A 21292-nucleotide genomic window follows, 5' to 3' on the forward strand; every position below is an offset into this window, starting at 1 on the left:
GTATGATAAGTATTACTATGAAATAAAACTATTGACGAGATTAAGTTCTAAGAGTGATAACAAATATCATAATATAAGAATTATTAAAGATGACACATAGACAACTCTAACATTTGGTAATTTGCTTTTGGACCCTATAGCTATTCGTTTTTTTTTTTTTTCATTTTTCTAAAAACAAAATAGGTTTTTTTTTTTTTTTTTTTTTTTTTTTTAATGTTTGATATCCATAGCTAGTTTTAGGTTTTTAATTTTTAAAAATTAGGGTGTGGGTTATTGGATAATCATATGGTTTTTTATCTTTTTAATTTTTAAACGTGGGGTTAGGTTTCTTAGAACTTCTAACCATTTTTGTTTCTAACTAATCATGATTTTGATTATTGGGTGAATTTTAAAAGACTTGCAAAAATAAGTTTTCAAAAACTATTTTTTTAGTTTAAATATATTGGTCGTTCGGGGAAGAGTTGGGTTATCGAGGTTCAGTATTATGATAGTATGTGTTTAAAGTAAGAGTTATATAGGTAGTGTTATAATAATATGTGTTTGGGGAAGGGTTATGTGGGTAAGAGTTATGAGGGAATGGTTAAGAAGTGGTTATGATAGGATGTGTTTGGGGGAAATGTTATGTAAGTAACGTTGTGAAAGTTATTTCTTTATATATTTTTTTAAAATTCATATTCTAAATCTAATACATAAAATTTGTATATTTAATTTACGAAATTGTCCTAGTTCTCGTAAAATAATTTATCATATTTTTTTCTTAAGTGATCGTTACGTGAGAATTTTTTTTTTTGAAAAATTCATATTCTAAATTTAGTACATGAATTTCATATATTTAATTTAACAAATCATCATAATTTTCGTAAAAAATTTTTTCTTAAGTATTGAATAAATTACTGTTTTTTCTTTTAAAATAAAAATTATAATAAATTAATAAAGATATAAAAATAAGGAAGAATAAAGAGAAAAGACTACATTTTGGAAAACTATAAGCATAATTTGGTAATAATTTTACATTTAAATTTTAACTGAAATAAATCTTAAACCAAGTTTTGCCGTTAAGTTGATTTTTTTTTAAAGAAAATCCTATACATTTAAAGTTTAAATAAATTTTAAAATATTTGTTATACATTTTTAGGTTATTTAAGGATTCAAAAGTTATTTAATTAAATATTAAATCATCTCATTTGATTTTTTTTTTATTTTTTATAAATTTAGAAAAAAAATGTTTTTTAGAAATCCTTTTAACTTAAATTTATCAAAAGTAGTTTAGATATAGATAGATTAGTTTTAAAATAAAATATTTAAAAAGATGAAAAAAAGTAAAAAATAAAAATAAAAATAAAAGACATGAAATAATAAAATTAAAAAAATTGAATATGAGGACTAAATGCGTAAACTAATTACAATTAATATTGAATTAAAATTAATTTCGTACATAAAATAAATTAAAAAACAGGGTTCTTTTTAAGATCATTAAATTAATTAAAAACGAATAAGATTTGATAAATAAAAGAATAAAATTTTAAAAAATAAATGAAATAGTAAAACTATGGGGAAGTTGAAAAGGTAAGATTATGGGGAGTTGAGGAGTGTTAAGGAGAGAGAGGAAAGTTATGATAACCCCTTCCCAAAACAAGGGTTGGGTTACTATAATCAAACCCAATAGTGATAATCTTTAGGGCCAAACGGTCCTTTCATTTGGTTTTCAAAAACACTGAAGTGTAGATAACAAAGAAAACCATAGGTAGAGGTTGTGTGTGTTTAATTGGCTTTTAAGTTTTAGTTTTTAAAACATTAAACTTGTTTTCTCTCAAATTCTTGTTAGGGTTTTCATCCTTTTTTAGTAAAAGAGTTTAAAAACTACTTTTTTTCCCTTTAGTTTTTAAATATCTAAGTTTGGTTTTTGAAAACATTCGTAGAAAGTAGATTTTAAAACTAAAAAAATGTCAAAGGTGAAAAAGACGTTTATAAACTTAATTTTCAAAAACTAAAAGACCAAAAATTAAAATTGTACCAAAAGGAACTTTTTAGTTTTCAAGACCTAAGATGCATTATATAAAACATCTCAACTATAAGTAGTACATGTTTTAAGTTAAAGTTAGCATAAACTTTACAGAAGTACTCTTTGAGGTCAATTCGATTATCCTCACTTCTCTCACCTCATAAATTTAAGAGAAAAATAGAAAGTTTATCATAAATGACAAAACTAAACTGTTGAAAATGTTTGCAAGTATAAAAAAAATTTACTTTTATTAGTGAAAAACATGCTAGATCCAAATAAACACCTATCGGTGTGTATCTACCAATAAAGTGATAAATATTTATCCAAGTCTATCAGTTATATTATAAACATCTATCACCTTTTGTTATATTTATAAACATTACGTATAATTTTGCTATATTTAAAAACATGTATACAAATAATCAAATAAAAAATTAGGTTAAAAGAAAAGATATTAATTGTATGGTGGGTCATAATGGAAGTACACATCTTCTCATTTTCCTATATAGTGGTTGCTTTGAGTATCCAAATTGATCTTCACATATATATATATATAAGTTATACAAATGGAAATGAGTTTCTTTGTGTGGAACCTTTTTGGGGTATGTTATATATAATAATAACGTAGAGAGGGAGAAAGTTATATGTAGCCACATGTTATGTTATATTATATTATATTATATTATATTATATGATAAAACCTTAGATTTTAATGGGCTAAAGCTTAAAGCCAAAGGACATGTGTAAGGATATATTAATTAAAAAGATGTATATATAATAGAAGTGTGTAGCATATATATATATATATATATATATATATAGCTTGTGACAAAGTGTCATTGATATGTGTGAAAGAATGAATAGTAGATTCATGTATTATTGCCATGGAAGTTATATATATTTGGTAATAAAATGGATTAGGATATTATGTACACACTCAACCTTCATTTATTTATTTATTTGGTGACATGCATTATTCAATCATGAAGAAAATTATTTTAAAGTATAACAAAACAAATCAAAATATTTATAAAATATAATAAAATATTACAATTTATTTACGATGGACCATGCAATAGAATAAGATAGATCACCACCGTGCCAATCTATTTTATGATAGATATAAATAATAATCTATCTTGAACTATCACAAATAGATTATGATATTTTGTTATATCTGTAAATATTTTTATAAGTTTTTTCATTTGAAAGGTTAATTTCTTTCTAAGATTTCTATCTTTTAACTTAGGAGAACGAGAAATTATAATACCTCAAACTCAAGACTGTCGATTAAGATTTGTATATATATATATATATGTTTTTGCTATCTTGGTAAATTAGTATAAGGGTCTTTCTAACAAGCTTTGCTTCTTAAATCCTTATTCACCTATTTTGTATTTGATTTTTTTTATTTTGAAAATTAATTTTATAAACATTTCGACAATTCTTGTTTTGTTATTGATCACTTTCTATGGGTAGCCAAAAGCGAAACAAATTGTTTACTTTTTTTTTTTGGAAATTTAACTAACTATATATTCAAATGTTTTACTAACGAAAACATAAAAATCATGAAGAAATATGCTAATTTTCACAAATCAAATAGATTATGTCTTACTTTTTAAGAAAAATCTTCCGTAACATAAAAATGGAGGGACGTTGAATAAGAAACATTTTTCGATCACAAAATTGTCACATTTAAGTGTAGTAATACCGTTAATTTCGATCGAAACATGCATCTAAATTAAATAAAAATAATAAAAAACAACAAATCCGAAAATGACTAACTAAAAATAGCCAGGTAATCACACCAAATCAAACCCAACAATTGTTAAAAGCACAAATAATATAATGAAGTGATAATTTTGTCGTATAGCTAAACTTTAACCTAAAGTTTATATTAAAATAAAGGGGAGAAGAAGAGAAATATCTAAAGCTAAGTTAGACCAACTAAGAAAATGACTAACTAAAGTAAAGTTAGGGAAAATGTCTAATGTGATTTTAAAATAAATCTTAGGACGAAAATACCCTTAAAACAACCCATCCATTTCTTATTCTCATAAAATAAATAAATACCAATGGAAAACCAGGAAAATTGATTAATAATAAATAAATAAATAATAAAGAAAGATTGAAACTAAGCCGAAACGACGACGTAATGCTTCTAATATCAATTTGTCTAAACAATTAAAATATATTATTTAAATATATTTAATTTGATGGTAATATCTATCGCGATTTTCATTTTTCCCATGCTTTCGACATTCAGTATAATGTGTGTCAACTCCATTGCAATATCTAAATTTGAATTGTCACAATTTAAAACAAAAAACAAAAAAACAAAACGTAATGATTTTAAAATTAAACATATTCTTTAGAAGCCACTTGTTAGGTTGTGTGACAAAAGCATGAGAAGAATGAACACTGCGATAGATGGCCAACGAATTAGGCATACGAACCACATTTTATGGAACACGTTTCTAACTCTAATGCGATAATTATGCAAAATATGGTAAGTGCTTTGTAACATAGACTTCAGATTAAATTTCCTTTGGTTTTTAGGAGCGAGTTATTAATCATTTCATCTAGTGACCGAAGCTATAAGTGTCGTTTGTATGATGGTTACAAGAACATTTTAAAGTGATATCACAATATTTTCGATTGTCAAAACTGAAATTGCTTAAGGTTTGAGTTAATAGTTTTATTTTTCATCAATCAATGTCAATATATACAAGGCTAAATTACAAAAGAAAATACCCATAAAATTTGTAGTTTGAGTTAAAAATACCCATAACTTTTAAAAGTTTCATAAATATCCTTAAACTTTAAAAAAGGTTTCAAAAATACTCCTATCAGTTAATTTTGAATATTTCATAAATATCCTTGAGTTAAAAAAAATAACGGAAATGGTATTTTTGAACTTTTTAAAAGTTTAAAGATATTTTTTATTTAATGTTTTTTTTTTAACTTTTAAAAGTTAAAAGGATATTTTTTTACCCAAATTAAGGTTTTTTTTTTTTTTTTTTTGTGATTTAACTTAAATATAATTTGAAAATTTGAAATTGATTAAGAAAGATCAAAATCTGGACATAGGCAGTACTTACGGGGTAAATAAGGAAATACAAACTCAACTGGGAATTCAAATCAGGATAGGACAATCTTCTCCATAAAATATGGTTATTTGGCCTAATGCCTAACTTCCATGGTAAGAAATTTATGCAAATGTTAACATTTTATGATAAATATATAAATATAAATATAACAATTAAATTCAAAATAACGAAGCATATAACAACATACATTTTTAAAAAGATGAAAATATAACAAAATATATCAAAATCTATTAATGATAGAAGTTTATCACTTGTAAACCATGTGACAAATATTGGTCTATCATGATCTATCATCGATAGTCATTGAAGAGGATACTTGACATTTTAAAATAGTATACCATTTGACCAGTTAATATTTGCTATTTTTACAAACAATTATATTCTTATGTTAAAGTTTATTTTCTAATTGTGTTGTTCCGGAAAAGAACCATTAGTCCAAATTAGGAGTGTAAGAATAATATAAATAACCTGACAACCAGAACTATCCAATCCATATTTGGATGGGTTAGTTTAAAATGTGAGTTGGGTTAGGTTGAAAATTTTAGTTTTTTACTGTTGGGTTAGGTCTCCAGTTGCAGGTTGAAAAATTCGAGTCAACCCAACCCAACCCAAATTAATAGTATATATAAAGGGGTGTTTACAAAAATAGCAAAAAAATTTATCATAATAGGACCTATGTCACTACATTTTCTAAATTGCAAAAGTAATAAATTTAAAAGTGAATATCCCTTTGATAACCGTCTGATATACCTAATTGCTTGTCATATTTGCAATATGCAAAAAATAGATGCTATGAGCTGCTTTTTTTGTCATCTGATGCAATTTTTTTAATATTTATGAATAATGTTTGAAATGATAAACTTTTATGGATGTTTTAAACTTTGAATTTTTTGATATGAATATTTATCTAACATTAGAAATGAAAACAAAAGAAACAATCCAATAACTCATGGAAACTTTCATAAATATAACAAAAATACCAAACTATTTACGGCTTGTGTAACAAAACCCATAAAATTAGCAATTTTTTAAATATTTCAGATTTGTCCTTCTATCTTTCTTCTCTTCCTTGCGATTTCTTTCATCGTCTTCCTCCTACAATTTCTTTCATGGTCTTTCTTGTTTCCCTTCTTTGTTTTCTGCTGCAATTTGTTTCCATCATATTTTTTCTTTTCCTCTTCTTTTTCTTTATGTATCGATTTCTTTCAATTGTCTTTCTTCTTCTTTTATTTTTTTTACGTCGTTTGAATTATCAACCCAACCGACCTGAAAATATAAGATGGATTGAGAATATGCTTCCACCTGACCCGTTTATATTTGTAATCCAAATATTCAAATGGGACTAAAAAGTTATCCCTAACCCGTAAGGGCCGGCCCAACCCACAAGACATTTAATTTCTTTTGAAATTTAGTATACTACATTTTCCCGCTAAATTTCTACTACTGACAGCGCAAAATCCCACGTGGGAATATAAGAACACGCCACGTAGATCAAAGCCTCTTCAAATGTTGACACGTGGGTTGAAACATACAACACCATATATAGGCTGTTCCTCTTCCTTCTAAAACTCACAAAAATCTCTTCAACTTTTTCACTTTCAATTTTTCATATACTTTAATTTCTCCCAATGGACGGCTTTCGTACTCCTGAGCGACCAGAGTTTCGGATTCCACCGGCGTCGTTGCCACCACCGCCGAGGAAGAAGCCAGTTGTCGTAGTGAAGAAGATGCGTGAGGCGGTGCCAGAGAATAATGGTTATTTTCAACTACCTGCTGACGATCTTGAACGATTCTTTCTCTGTTGTTCCCATCGGTAGCTTTCGTTGCTTGGAGCCGTCGTTAACGGAAGCTTCACCTGAATCATTTGTCTAAACATATTTATGTTTTTGATTTGGCATAGACTATCATGATCATATTATTAAATTTCTATCCATACGTCTATATATATTTTCATGTTTCCATACAATCAAAATATTAAAAGGAAGGTTCAATCCATATTTTTCTTATAATATCATAGTCTCATAGAGAACTTCTCAAAAACACAACAAAAATAATGACTACACACTTACTTATTGGAAGAAAAATGATAATATGTTTATTTACAAATTCAATTTTAATCTATATTTAAGTTCTACATTCTATCAATATTTTCAAAACGCCAAACTTCCCATCATTTCAAGTAAGATAGAAGCAATGATCAAAGTACCATCTTATTTCCATCCAAAATCTATTTGAAACAGGAAGCCTTAAATAGGATCGTCGTCTAATTAAAACAACTCAAATTTTCTTTCAATAATAACAATTTAATATTAAACTTAAAAGGCCTGACAATAAAAAGTTTACTATTAAAATTTAATACTAAACTTAAATACCAACTCAATAGAAGCTTTAATATTACATGGTCATTCAATAAAAAAAGAACTTTTAAGACAACGTGAAAAGCCTAACAATATTTTTAAAATATTGAGAATTTTCGCCTAAAACATTCTCAAAATAATAAAATTACATCAACATTTGATAATGTGAAAGGGATATGATTTTGAAGATAATTGTCTTAAAGTTTTATATTATAATTGAGTATGAATTGGGTTTAGGGCAGCGAAATAACGTTGGTATTTACTAATAGTTGGATGATAAGATGTGTGGATAGACAAGTGTCTACTAAAATGGCCAACTTTTATAGGTTAATATAATAGAGATAAAAAGTTCAATTTTATAAGTTACATTCAATTTCATTCCCTCCTTAGCTCTAAACCAAGTATTTTTATTTAATTTTAAATTAAAATATGTATATACAAAGAAAATGTTTAGCTTACATTTACTCTGTTTACTAATTATAATTAAAAATTGATGTAATTGTAATTAGTTTTACCTAATATTTGACCTGCAGTTGTTGTTAACCCAGTAATTGTAAGGATAAAAATGTTAAAAGTGAAACTTTTATTTAAAAGTGCAACAATAATTAAAAGTTAAAAAGACTATAAGGTGTAAATTTCGGATGCAATTGGCAATCACTCTCTGCTTATCAAATATCAACGATTATAAGGTTTAGTTTTACTATTCTAGTGAGTCACTGTTTTCTATAATCTTTCAACAAGAAAATGAATTTCTTCTATTTTCTACACTCCTCCGAATCAATAAAGTCACCATGCAATTCAAAAAACTAACTCAAAAGCAAAAAAACTAACTCAAAAGTTAGAACTCTCTGCAACATATATAGCAAAAAAAAAAAAAAACTCACTCAAAAGCAAACTAGAAAGGGATGAATTTTGTTATATTTTGTATATAGTTTAAATATTTTGAAATTTTTAAAGATTTCTCTTAAATAATCTTCTCTCTTTTTTTTTTCTGTTTTTTTTTTCTCTTCATAATTTCTTAAAATAAAAAATTCATTAATATCACCATCCATAATTTAATACCTCAAAAGTTTATAGCAATTGGTTTAATAGGGATTAAACTAGAGAAATGTACATATTCGTTATGTTGTATATGAGAGTATATTCTTGCTACTCACAAGGCCTCCCAACTTATCATATATATTTATATTTTGGGCATCCCTTGCTTGTTACAATCACAATAACCTTCTAAGAACTACAGAATATGCTACGAGTCCACATCTCTTCTTTTTTCTTTTTTCTTTTTTCTTTTTCCCATAAATATGATTTCATTAAGAAGAAGGAAGCAAAAAAAAAAAAAAAAAAAAGAAAGAAAGAAAGGCATATCATCTTTGTGATGCTACAAGATTCAAATTAGAGATGAAGCAAATTTTTAAATTAGAAGAAATTGAGTCTTGGCTGCATTTGATTTGGATATCTCTTACATGATTTGGAATCAAATTTACAATCTCTAAATTTCTAGTTGATATCTATTACTACATTAACATTATTATGTTATGATATCAATATTTCTTATGTGGTCTTTAGATGTATTTTTCTTCTTCTTCTTCTTCTTCTTCAAAATGAAATAAAATAAAAAAGGGGGAGAATGTTGATTTACAAATCTGTCTTTTTGAAAGAATTCATACATTAATCATGGCTTGCCCAAAAGCTGCTGACACTGTCTTATTATTATTATTATTATTATTATTATTATTATTATTATTATTATTATTATTATTATTATTATTATTATTACTATCATTATTTTTTAAAAAATCATTCTAATTATTATCTTCTTGTTCTCAATAAAAAAAAAAAAAAAACTTTGATAGCTTTATTCAAGTTAATAAGTTTATATTATTTGGGCACTTCAAAGTTTTGGTTCAATTAGCCAATGTATTTTTAAATTTTGTTTAGTTTGATACATTGTGTTTCTAAAATATTCATCAAAATGATTTTTATCAAATTTCTTAAGAAACTTTATGTTAAAATTTAACCATTATAAACTAAACCTTGATCAAAGTGTACTTTATAAGAAATTCTTAAAAATACATTTAAATTCGTAAAATCAAATATTGAATTATGATTAAAGTCCATATTTCCATATATTATCTTATATTTCTTTTATTTTGTTAATTTTTTCTTTTATCGGGTGATGCTTTTTTAAAAAACATTCAATAGCAAACTTTTAAAACGAAGGTAATTTTTTTTTTCTTTTTTTAGAAATCATTTCAAACTACAAAACTACTAAATATACTTGTAAAATATAGCAAAATATCATGATCTAAGATCATAAAATGAAATTTAGTATATTTTTTTAAATATCTTTGTTTATTTTGATACATTAAAAAAAACTCTTTTTTAAATTAAAGAAAATCATAAAAGTTTTAATAAATATTAAAAAGCATAAAGTTTAAATATTTTAATAATTGGTATTTGTATAAAATTAAGATCATTGATATTATAAATCAAGTTTTTGATTAAAAGAAAGGGAAAAGAAAAGATGTAAGTAAATTGAAAAGGCAGCATTGAAATCAGTATCAAACCTAGAAAATAAAGAAATGGATAAAATATAAAGGAAGGTACAAAAGAAAAAGGCAGGGAAAATAAAATCCCACCCCTTAATTTTTTCTATCCTTTCCAAAATATTAACCTCACATGATTGCATGTGGGACACCCAAAATACCCACTTTCTCAGTCCCACATGATTAATTAATAATGTAATAAATTTCAAGCATATTAATAATAATTAACAACAATCTACCCCAAGATAGATAGGAAGAGAAGAAAACAGAGAGATGCATTTTGGGTTTTAACTCTAAAACCACAACATACCATGTGATCATTACTTTGACTCATCAACTACTTTTCTTTGACCATTCAATCAAACTCTAATTAATATCTCCCCTAATCCTCTCATTCTCTTCAAACCCACTCAACACATCATCGATATAACCTAATCATAATGTAACAATCTCGTAATAATTGGTTTGTCTAGACTACCGTTATAATTGGTTGAACTATTATAATCTAGGTTACAAATGAACGAATGAAAGAGATAAAATAGTAAACGTTGTTATAATTGAAAAGAATTTTTAAATAATTTTATTGTAACTGAGTGTTAGTTATAATGATAGTCCACTCCACCATGACAAGTTAGAAGTCCAAATGCCTCCAAAATATAGATTTATGGTTCCTAAACTATGGTCTATAAAGTTGAGATACTTCTTTCTACATCCAACAGAGTAAAAAACTAACAGCAGTGTGGCGGTTTCACCAGATAATTGTTCTAACTATTTATCTAGATCTCTTTAAGAATGGAGTTTCATTTTTTCTTCTTCTGTCTATTCTATTGAACTCCTTGCTATTTTGGGGATATATGGATTACAGTGAAGTACAATGAGTTCTTGAAAAAAACTAAAAAAGAGAGAACTTTGTAGGGTGAAATTTTTTTATGAAGAGTTCTTGAAGAAGGGAAAAAAATGGTGCAAGTGTAACAAAAAGACAGAAGGAAAGAAAAGGTTGAGTCATAGATCCCTTCTTTTCTAATAAGAACAAAAATAGGCAAATAATTGCATGTTTCCCTCCTCTGGAGGGGGAAAAATAAAAGCAAATTAAAGTCCTTAGTCTGCAGATACTCATCATTTTAAAGGAAAAAAGAATTTGTGTTGTTTTTATTTTGAAAAAGAGCATTCGATCTATTTGTAGAATTTGAGGTGAGAGTATGAGACACATACCTTACACGTCATAAACAGCTAGCAAATTGTCTCCTTTCTCATTGCTTCCATTATTTTCCCTTCCACTTCCCCAAATTGAATGGATGCCCTCTGTTTGTCTCTCTCTAACACATAGAAAAGAGAAGATCATAAATATATATATATATATAATAGAGCAGCAGCAACAGAGGCAGCATTCAGCACAATACACAAAAAACTGAGTCCAATGCAAGGAAAACGATAGATCTTCACAGTAGTAAAGGCTAGAAATCCCTAAATTTAACAGAGAAGTAGAAGGAGCAGCATTTTTGACACATACCCATATCATCAAAATCACATATTAACCCCAAATGGGCACAAACTCTGCGTCCATGAGGAGGCCTTTATAATATGACTATCTCAACCTAGATTCAATTTGAAGTAAGTTCTCTCTCATACACATCATTTAAGGATAAATAACTGTCAGTCCCATTGTGATAATTTTTTAACGTAAAGACCCACAGATAAAAAGGCCAGAATGGGCTAATTGAGTAGACGAATATGACTGATCAGTCTCTACCACACACAAGCATGAAGCATCATAACTCTCGGTCATTCCCCATCATCAAATCTCAATCATATGTTATTTAAGTATACATATAATGTCCCACTAGAATCCCACTCTTTCTACTTCTCTTTCTCACATCTTAAACCAACTATCACTCTCACAGGCATTTTCACAAACACCTTGCCTGCAACCCCATCTGAGTTCACAATAAATGGACGAGAAATGGAATCTATCAAAGAAGGAAGGTTCAGGAAGTAGTTACCATCATTCATCCACAAATGCCAAATCGTCATTCCTGAGAAGTGGGTCAACCTCCAAATCGCCATTGCTGCGATGTTCTTCACAGAAAAGCTTCCCATCTTCTAATTCCAAGAACCCCCACGATCTCCCTCGAAGTTATTCACAGAAAAGCTCTTCTAATTCCATTGGAAGAAAGTACAGCAGCTTGGCAAAGGAACAGAAGGCTCGATTCTACATCATGAGACGCTGCGTGGCGATGCTTGTGTGTTGGCATAAACATGGAGATTCGTAAAGAAGACAAAGAATCGATCAGGGTTCAACCCATTTTCGTTCGATTCAGAGATTTGATTTCTTCACCTTCTTCATTCGAATTGGATCTTGAGATCCTATTGAGAAATTGATGTAAATTTTTCGTGCAACCCCATTGAGAAGAAGGGGTGGGGAACTCTGTTTTCTTGGATTCAATTAGATTCAAATTGTAATTACATTGATGAGTTGAAGAACTTTAAATGCAGTCAGATCGATCTCCTCTTCCTGAATTTCTTGCCAGATTTCCATCGTTGATTTTTCTTTTAAATTGTTCTAATCGGTTCTATTAGAAGAATTAGATTGATTGGATCTAATTTCTATGTTAAAAATATGTTCTTTTAGTCCAAATCTCTCATTTTGTTTCTAATGATTTTAGAAGAATTAGGGTTTTCTTTTTCTTTGTAATACTAAAATTTAAATTTAGCAGGTAAAAATCTTTATTGTGAAACAGTGATGTGATTTGTTCAAATCGAAGAAGAATAAAAAGAAAATAACTTTAAACTTATTTCGCGGCGCAATGAAAATCAAATTTAGTAATATTAGTACTAATCTTTTCAGGAACTTTTCTATTTTGGTTGATATTTTTTATTTTTATTTTTTCATTATTCTAATATCCACTCTTTTCTCTTCCTCTTCGGTTTCTCTTTCATTCTTTGTTTTCTTCTCCTCTTCTTCACTGATCTTCTTCACGGTTTCTCTTCTTCGTCCACTTCTCTTCTCCTTGTCTTCTTCTCCCTCTTTTCCACCGTTCTTCTCTTCTCTCTTCTGTTTCATTCTTTTAGATTTCTCCCTCTTCGTCTGTTTCTTTTTTATCGTCTTCTCCTAGTCTTCTTCTCATATTCTCCTCATTTTTAATCTAGGAAAAACAAGAATTATGTACATATTTCTTTCCCTTTTTTAGAGTCCTAATATTCTTTCTTGTACTTATGTACGCATTTTGGTGTCCGAAATTGGTAAGAGAATTTGATCATTATCTTTTCCTTCTTATGTGAATCACTCATATTTATTATTTATTGAAATTAAGACTGTGATTTATTCTTCCTCATCTCTTTTATTTGTTCCTCATGTCTTTTACCTTAGGGGCTTTGCAGATCAATTAGGTTTTATTTAGTTACGTTTGGTTTTATTTTTTTTTAAAATTTGTATCAGTTTTTAATATTAGTGGTATGTTGTAGTTCATTGTAGTTATGGTTAAGCTTGCAGTAATTGTTTTTCATAGTGGTCAATGGGATAAGCAACTTTGCTACATGGAATACAAAACAAATTGTGTTTTGGTTGATGGAGTGATATCATCATTTCATTCTTTTGTGAACTTGATACGTACTGAAGTTCAGGTTGAGTCAAGTATTGAACTTTCAGTTTTAATTTATTGCCTATAAGTAGTAATGATGTTCAACATGTTTTTAAGATTGTAAACATACCATAACAATTGTATCAACAATACAAAAAGTGTATCATGCTTAGTGCATCAAGTGTATTTAATTGATTGAGTGTATCAACAATTTAGTAAGTGTATCAACAACATATCAAGTGCTTCAAACTAATAATATGTATCAATGAAGTGTAGCAAGAATGATTGAGTGTATTAAATTTATCAAGTGTATCAGCAAACAATAACAAGTGTATCAACGATATATAAAGTGAATCATTCTTAGTGCATCAAGTATATTTAACTGATTGGGTGTATCAACTATTGAGCAAATGTATCAACAGTTGAGTAAGTGTATCAACAACATATCAAAATTTTCAAACTAGTAATATGTATAAGTGAAGTATTAGAGATAAAAAAAAGTGTATGAGTAGTACATCAGTGAAACAAATCAAGTATATCAACAATATATATTGGAGTATCAACCGTATATATTGATATCTGTAATTACACTAAATTTTGGGGAAGATGAAAAGTTAAAACGTGAAATGATTGAAAGGTAGCTTCATAATTTCTATTTTTAAAATATGGGTAGGGTTTCAATTTTGCTATTTTTGCAAATGTAGAAATAGTGTGCTATGAGCCTAATTTATGATACTATAATTGAAATTTTTTTTCAAGAGCCCCAATTATAAAACTATCAAAAGTATTTATAAAATTTAATATTTTGATATATATATATATATTTGTAAATGTTTTGGTACAACCCTATAAAAACAAAATATATATATTATATGAAGATGGAATTTAAAATTTAATTTATTTTGTTCTATTCGAAAGGTTTTCTTCAAAAAAAAAAAAGGAAGGAAAGAAAATCAAACTATTTATCTTCTATAAAAAAGACTACTAAAACACGTAAAATTGATTTTTTTAAAACAAATATTTTCTCAATTTTTCTATTTTTGAAATTTCTCCATTTGAAAATATCATTTATTTGTATATCCATGTTCAATAGTATTATTAATTTTTAAAAATGGTTAAAATATTTTACTACCTTTTATTTTTATTATAATAAGTTATGTAAATTGTCTTAGTTACTAAATAGTCAAAATATGTTTTAATAGGGTGCACTTTGTTTCTTTAGGAAACACTTTTTTTTTTCTCTTTCAAAATGATCATAGTTGCAAAATCACAATCTTGTTATTATATGAGTAATTAAGGTCAATTACCACACCCAAATGAGATCTTATATCTAAGAACGTTGTTTTGCAAGTGATATTAACAAATAATTATTAAGAAATTGAAAGTAAAACCATATTTGTAGCAAGTTTTAATGCCCGAAATATTTCAGAGAAAAGGTATTTCATATAATATATAAAACACTATTTCAAAAACACTAACGTTTAGTATGGTTAATTTTCAAATTATGTTATAAGTAAAAACTTTCAAAAGAATAATTAACACAACTATATTATACAAGTACACTCGTAACTTAAATTTTATATATTTAAAATAGTTTATTACAAATGTGGTGGATTGATATAATATAACATCCAAACTCCATGATTAATTAGGGGTAATAAAATAGATATGTTAATTATAATAATGAGGAGTTGAATATTTAATTAGGCCATAACAAATGAAGTGTCCAATGCAATTTTTGAAGAAAGCCTTTGATTCTTCATCTTCTCATCAACTTCCCATAGTTCTGGCAGAGCTTCTCTAATGTTATGAATGCTTTCCAATGCATAATCAACTCCATTCCCTCTATTCCATGATCCAACCTGCAGTATACATTTCATTCTTTTAAACCCATTTCTTCATTTCTTAATTCTCTCTTACATGTATTCATCTCTTTCGATTATTATATATTATTCATTTGCTTTCTTTTTCCATTACTACAAAAAGTTACCTTACTTGACGTTTTTAAAAGTCTAAAGACAATAATCGTTATTTGATATTGCAAAATAGTCATGTCTCATAGTTTTTGTAATAGCGTTCCATTGTTTTGTTCAACAATAAATGAAGTATATATATAAGAACTCACCAGCACTGTGTGGAGGCCACTGGATTTTCCCGTTTTTATGTTGCGGATGCTATCGTCAAAGAACAACTACAAATCCAACATTCAAATCTTATCATTTTATGACATCAAACTTTTTTAAGTTTTGTACTTTTACGTTGAGAAGACGAGAAGAACATTTCTTACTGTTTTCTTAGGGTCAACGTTGGCTATCTTGAGTGCTAACTCAAATGCTTGTGGAGAAGGTTTGCAGATAATTGGAGTGACAGGGAGCGGTGGAAGAGTGTCATCTGTATCGCTGTTTGTCGAGGTTTTGGAATCCGATTTAGAGCCATCATCAGAAGAAGTATCTAAATCAGAGGAGTTAAGACTTTCAAAGCATATGATCCTTTCAAAACAACCCTCCAAACCAAGCCTACTTAGAACTTTGGCAACATGAACTTCATCCGCGTTCGAGAAGATCTGTTTCACCAAACCAAAAAGTTAAAAATTCTTCATCAATAATATATTAAACTCAATACACATATATTAATGAAAAGAAAAGTTCTTACAACTTTGCGAATGGGCAAACTAAGTAAGATATTTTTAAGAATTGGATCACACTTTAGATTGTTATATGGTAACCTTCCATGAACAAAGCTGTAAAACACAACACAGAAAGGGCGTTAACTTTGCCTGTGAGTGATTTAGTACATAGTTAATTAATTACATCACTTTTTCAGCTTGAAAATTCCTTTTAAAGACTTATATAATCATATTTTAGAATCATCTCATAATTAAACTTATTTTTAAGTCATCTTGAAATTTACAAAAAAAGGATTTTAGTCATTTTTTATTCACTTCAAAACACGTTGTAGAAGGAAAAGAAAGAGTATTATGAAATGATCAATTGCAATCAAAGAAAATAATAATAATAATAAAAGAAACAAAAGAGAAATCGACATAAAAACTTATATAACTCACTAGCTATGTACATTGATAGACAAAGGTTTTATTATTAGAGAGAAATATTGTATTAGAAGTAATCATAAGGTTAGAAAGTTTATATATATAGTACAATTCTCTAAATTCTAAGATCAAAATCGTAAATAACATAAAAAGATGGTCATACCTGTGATAGTGATCGTTGTCAAACTCATAACCAATAGCCTACACAAAATCCAAAAAGTTTGAAACTTCAACACCAATTTCAATTGGGTTTTATGTAAAACTTGCAAAACAAAATTAAAGTTCAAATTTTGACCTTAAGACCAGCCATGGATGTCCCATAATTTCTATACAAAAACTGATTCATCTCTACAACTCTATCTTTCTCTATCCCAAGTTCTTCAACCATATACTCTGTTATAAACAAGAAAATGAAATGAGAACACTCAAATTAAAAGGTCATAAGGCAAATAAAAAAAATTGGAGAGTATATACCTTCAATGTTAATGGTGCATTGTTTAGACAAGCCAGAACTTAGAGGGTAAAGTGTGTCATCCACATCTGTCAAGTTCATAATTCAACACATTATAATCGACGAAGACTTTATTAAAAAGCTTAGATAAATTTAACAAAAAATAATTAGATAAGTTTACCAAAAAGAAGGCATTCATATTTTGATGGTTGAGGTTGCTGTTCTTGGTTTTTGAACTCCATTTCTGCCCTCATTAAACCCTCAAAAAACACTACCAAATTAGAGAGAAAAAAGAGAATCGAGAGAAGAGGAGAAATTAAGAAAGGGTTATGGAAAAATAAGAAGTTTGAATGATAAGTTAAAAGAAAGGAAATGGAGGGATATAAATAGGGAATGTTTCGATTTCTAAAGTATGAAAACAAGAATCTACCAAGAAAATTCAAAAAGACAAATGGTTCCTTTTGGTTAAGTCAAAATTCTAGAAAGTAAAATAAACACAAAAAGAAAAAGAAGAAGAAGAAGAGAAGAGAATTGTTGAATTATAATGAAGAATTAAAAAGAAGAGCTTGAAAAAAGGGGCAAAGATTTGCTTTTTTGACTTGAAAACAAATATATATATATATATATATATATATATATATATATATATATATATATATATATAAGAAGAATCAAATGTGGCCTCAATTAATATTAAATAATGTCTTTGGGAGAGAGTAATAATTGACCAAATGAGATTCAAATCAATAATAAAAAAGAACAATTCCTTTCCAACAAAAACATGTGACTTAGGATTTTAGGCTATTAAAACAACAGACATTAAAATATTTAGCCAGGTGTGTCTTCTAAACATAAATGTAATATCAAGAAAATTTTTAGTACACATGATATTATTGTCTTTTGTTGACAGTTGAAATTTATTTTTGTAAATATTATTTTAATATTAGTGGACCTCATACACTATTTTTAAAAGTAAAGTAGATGTAGTAAAGCAATAAAAAGAGACATACATTAGTATTGTAGCACTTCAAACGTCATCAAACAATTATTATTTATTTCTTAAAGTTGGGTTAATACTAGTATCTACTCAACCAAGTTAAGTATGATAAACAAAACATTAAATGTTGAAACTAAGGATAGAAAACTACACCCTAAGGCAAAGTTAAGCATTGAGAAAAGAGAGTCTAGGTCAAGGCTTAACTATTTTATTCGACCTCAACCTCAGCCAAGGGTCGATGAGGTCGAGTGTAATCCTTTTTGTTTGATGAATAAAGCATGTTATGAACTACTTAGGTTTCAAGAAAAGAATAATTTGGGTCAACATCTCGAACCAACTTTCTTCATCCTCAATCTCAGCCAAAGATGAGTCTTTCTAAGACTGAGTTTCTTTCCAAATTTGATGAACAAAACATGTTAAATGCATTCTTTGATTCATTTGGCTCAAGATCAATTGACATTATATGACTTAAAAGCCCTAATATGGACCCCCGAAGTAAGAACTTCACTATAAATACATTATCAAGACTACTTCAGGCAGATGTAAGTTCATTTTATAAATCTCCTGAAAAGTGCTATTAGATTTATTATAAATTTTTAAGTTCAAAAAATTATATATTTTTGGTGCAAATAAAAAAATTCATTTTCATATAATTCTAAATTTAAAATTGAAACTTATATAAAAGAAATTGATTTACAAACTAAACATTATTATCTTGATCTTCCTCTACGACATCGTCCTATCGTCGTCTATGTCGAATGCATCTTCGATTCGTATCGGTAACGTTGAGTCATCTGGTCTGTTGACTAATTTGTTCTATATTTTCTACGGTTTGATCACACATTGAGCTTAAATCTTGTAAATTGTGTTCCCTGGAGTAAGCATATACGTTTTGAACAAAAGTATTCTGAAAGATTACAAATAATATAATTAAATAATGTACATGTTATAAAATTATAAAATAAATCATATTAAAATCCTTACCATACAATAATACTAAGCATCATCATGTGTGATAAAGCATCTCGTATTTGACGAGTTACCAAGGAAAATAGTCACAGGCTCGTGTGTTGCTACTTCTTGTGCACGAAAATAAATTCGCGAATGTCACATTGTGATATACTCTGGCATGAATCTGATGCCAATTTGATCGTGTTTTCCTCTTAAATCAATTTGGTGTTGTGTCAGATTTGTAAAGCTAAATGTTGAACACATTTGCAGCACACAATTTGGATGATGCATCTCGATGATATGAAAGCATCTCATAGGACCCATGTAAGCCTACATCACTTGACCATTACGACATTGATTAGGAAGCAATGTCATACTATCATGTGTCTATGGTATCTAATTAATTTGTTAAAAAAAAAAAACAAACATAAGTAAACAACACTCATATAATACTTTACTATCTGAGAGTGTATCAGTTGGTCAAATATCTGTCGATTGGTCTGATGTAGGGTAGAACAACACTCCACCTAATGTATGAAAAAAAATCAATAATAAGTTATAGATAGTGCAAATTTGTTTAAAAACAATATATAAATAAAGTAATACAACCCAAAGGTCAACCAACTGAAGCTTATAATGCTATTTATAGTGCCATAATAAGGAACCTGTCCTAAATTCATACTTGCAGTTTTCTAAAATCACATAATTTCTCTAAAATCGAATAATTTTCCTAAAATCAAATAATTGCCCTAAAATCAAATTACATACTTAAAATCAAATGATTTCCCTAAAATCCCCTAATTTTCCTAAAATTCTCTAAAACCAAATAACATACCTAAAATTAAATAACTTTTCCAAAATCAAATAACAAACCTAAATTCCAATATAAATTTTTACAACAAATTCCAATAATTTTTACAACAAAATCAAATTTTTTACCCCTAAATCAAATAATATAACTAAAACCAAATAACAAACCTAAATTCAAATAGTTTTTTTTTACTAAAATCAAATAACAAGCCTAAATTAAATTATTTACAACAAAATCGTATATTTGGTCTACGACTTAGTTAAATAATAAAACCTCACAAGAAAAATAAACATACATTGTGATGACGAAATCAGAAGGAAAAACAGGAAGGGAGGAAGACTTTTTTTGTGAAGGCCGATTACAAGGGAAGCCCTTGGTTGCTAATTTTATGTGAAGAATGGAAGGAGGGTCTTCATGAAGATTGAAGGAATACATAAGGCAAAAGATGGAAGGAAGATGGAAGGCAGAAGACTCGGTAACTAGGTTATAAAGCGACGAAGTTGTGTACCTGGCACACGACACTCTGCATGCCAGACAAATGCGACAGTCAACGCTACATGAGTTGACTGCCAGAACGTATACATGTGAGCTGAGGGTACACGACTCAAGTCACAAGTCATGGATCGGGTTATACGACTCCAGTCACACATCATGAATCGGGTTGACCATTTCGGCCCATAAACATGTATCCGGTCCATGATTTAGCATAGTTGTATACCCAGTACATAACTTCGTTCCTCCATTTTTAACATTTCTTTTCCACCTATCATATTTTTGTCATTATTTTTCAAAAATACATTATTAAAAATAAATTTTCGTGTTTCATGTGAATCACTCCCAATTCCCAAAAAAATAATAATAAAATAGAATCCTTTATTATTTTTTTTATCAAATTTTACCAATAATTAAACTCAAGAAAAGAAAAGCTTGTAGATCTTACGAGTTTCTTTTTGAATTTTTGAATTTTTATATTTTTAGTCCATGTATTTGTAAAAATATGTTTAATTGATTCATAAGTTTTCAAAATAATACAACTTTTGAAAACAAGTTTAAAAGGTCTATATAATAACTTTTTATTTAAATTAAAAATTAATTTTAAAACTTTACCTGTTCTCTCTATAATTAATTTTTAAACTTTTTTTCTTTTTAATTTAAAACATTATATAATTATTGAAAATAATAACAATAAAATACTTAAAGGGACAGTCAAAATGCACCTAATTTTATATTAAGAAAAAGGTTGCTTTCTTACATACACCAAAATATTTATTAGAAATATAAGAATAACCTGAATAGTTTGATAATTCGGACTAATTCAACCCATATAATATGAGTTGGGTTAATTTAAAATGCGAGTTTGATTGGTTTGAAAATTTTGGTTTTTTTGGGTTATGTTGGGTCTCGGGTTAGGGTTGAAAATTTTGGTTCAACCCAATCCAA

General features: G+C 27.7%; 2 protein-coding genes across 2 annotated transcripts; one reads left to right on the forward strand and one right to left on the reverse strand.

Moving 5' to 3' along the window:
* Nucleotides 1-11747: 11747 nt before the first annotated feature.
* On the forward strand, nucleotides 11748-12575 carry LOC103497141 (small polypeptide DEVIL 13-like). The gene has a single exon (XM_051080404.1). The coding sequence runs from the start codon at nucleotides 11965-11967 to the stop codon at nucleotides 12283-12285; it is 321 nt and encodes a 106-aa protein (XP_050936361.1). The 5' UTR covers nucleotides 11748-11964; the 3' UTR covers nucleotides 12286-12575.
* Nucleotides 12576-15241: 2666 nt separating this feature from the next.
* LOC103497145 (uncharacterized) lies at nucleotides 15242-17429 on the reverse strand. Its single transcript, XM_008459240.3, has 8 exons — nucleotides 17275-17429; nucleotides 17117-17182; nucleotides 16938-17035; nucleotides 16806-16843; nucleotides 16246-16333; nucleotides 15881-16156; nucleotides 15719-15784; nucleotides 15242-15455 (listed from the first exon to the last, which is right to left on the reverse strand). The coding sequence occupies exons 1-8, from the start codon at nucleotides 17345-17347 to the stop codon at nucleotides 15297-15299; spliced, it is 864 nt and encodes a 287-aa protein (XP_008457462.2). The 5' UTR covers nucleotides 17348-17429; the 3' UTR covers nucleotides 15242-15296.
* Nucleotides 17430-21292: the final 3863 nt, after the last annotated feature.

This window comes from Cucumis melo, chromosome 12, assembly GCF_025177605.1.
Source record: "Cucumis melo cultivar AY chromosome 12, USDA_Cmelo_AY_1.0, whole genome shotgun sequence".
NCBI classification, from domain to species: Eukaryota; Viridiplantae; Streptophyta; class Magnoliopsida; order Cucurbitales; family Cucurbitaceae; genus Cucumis; species Cucumis melo.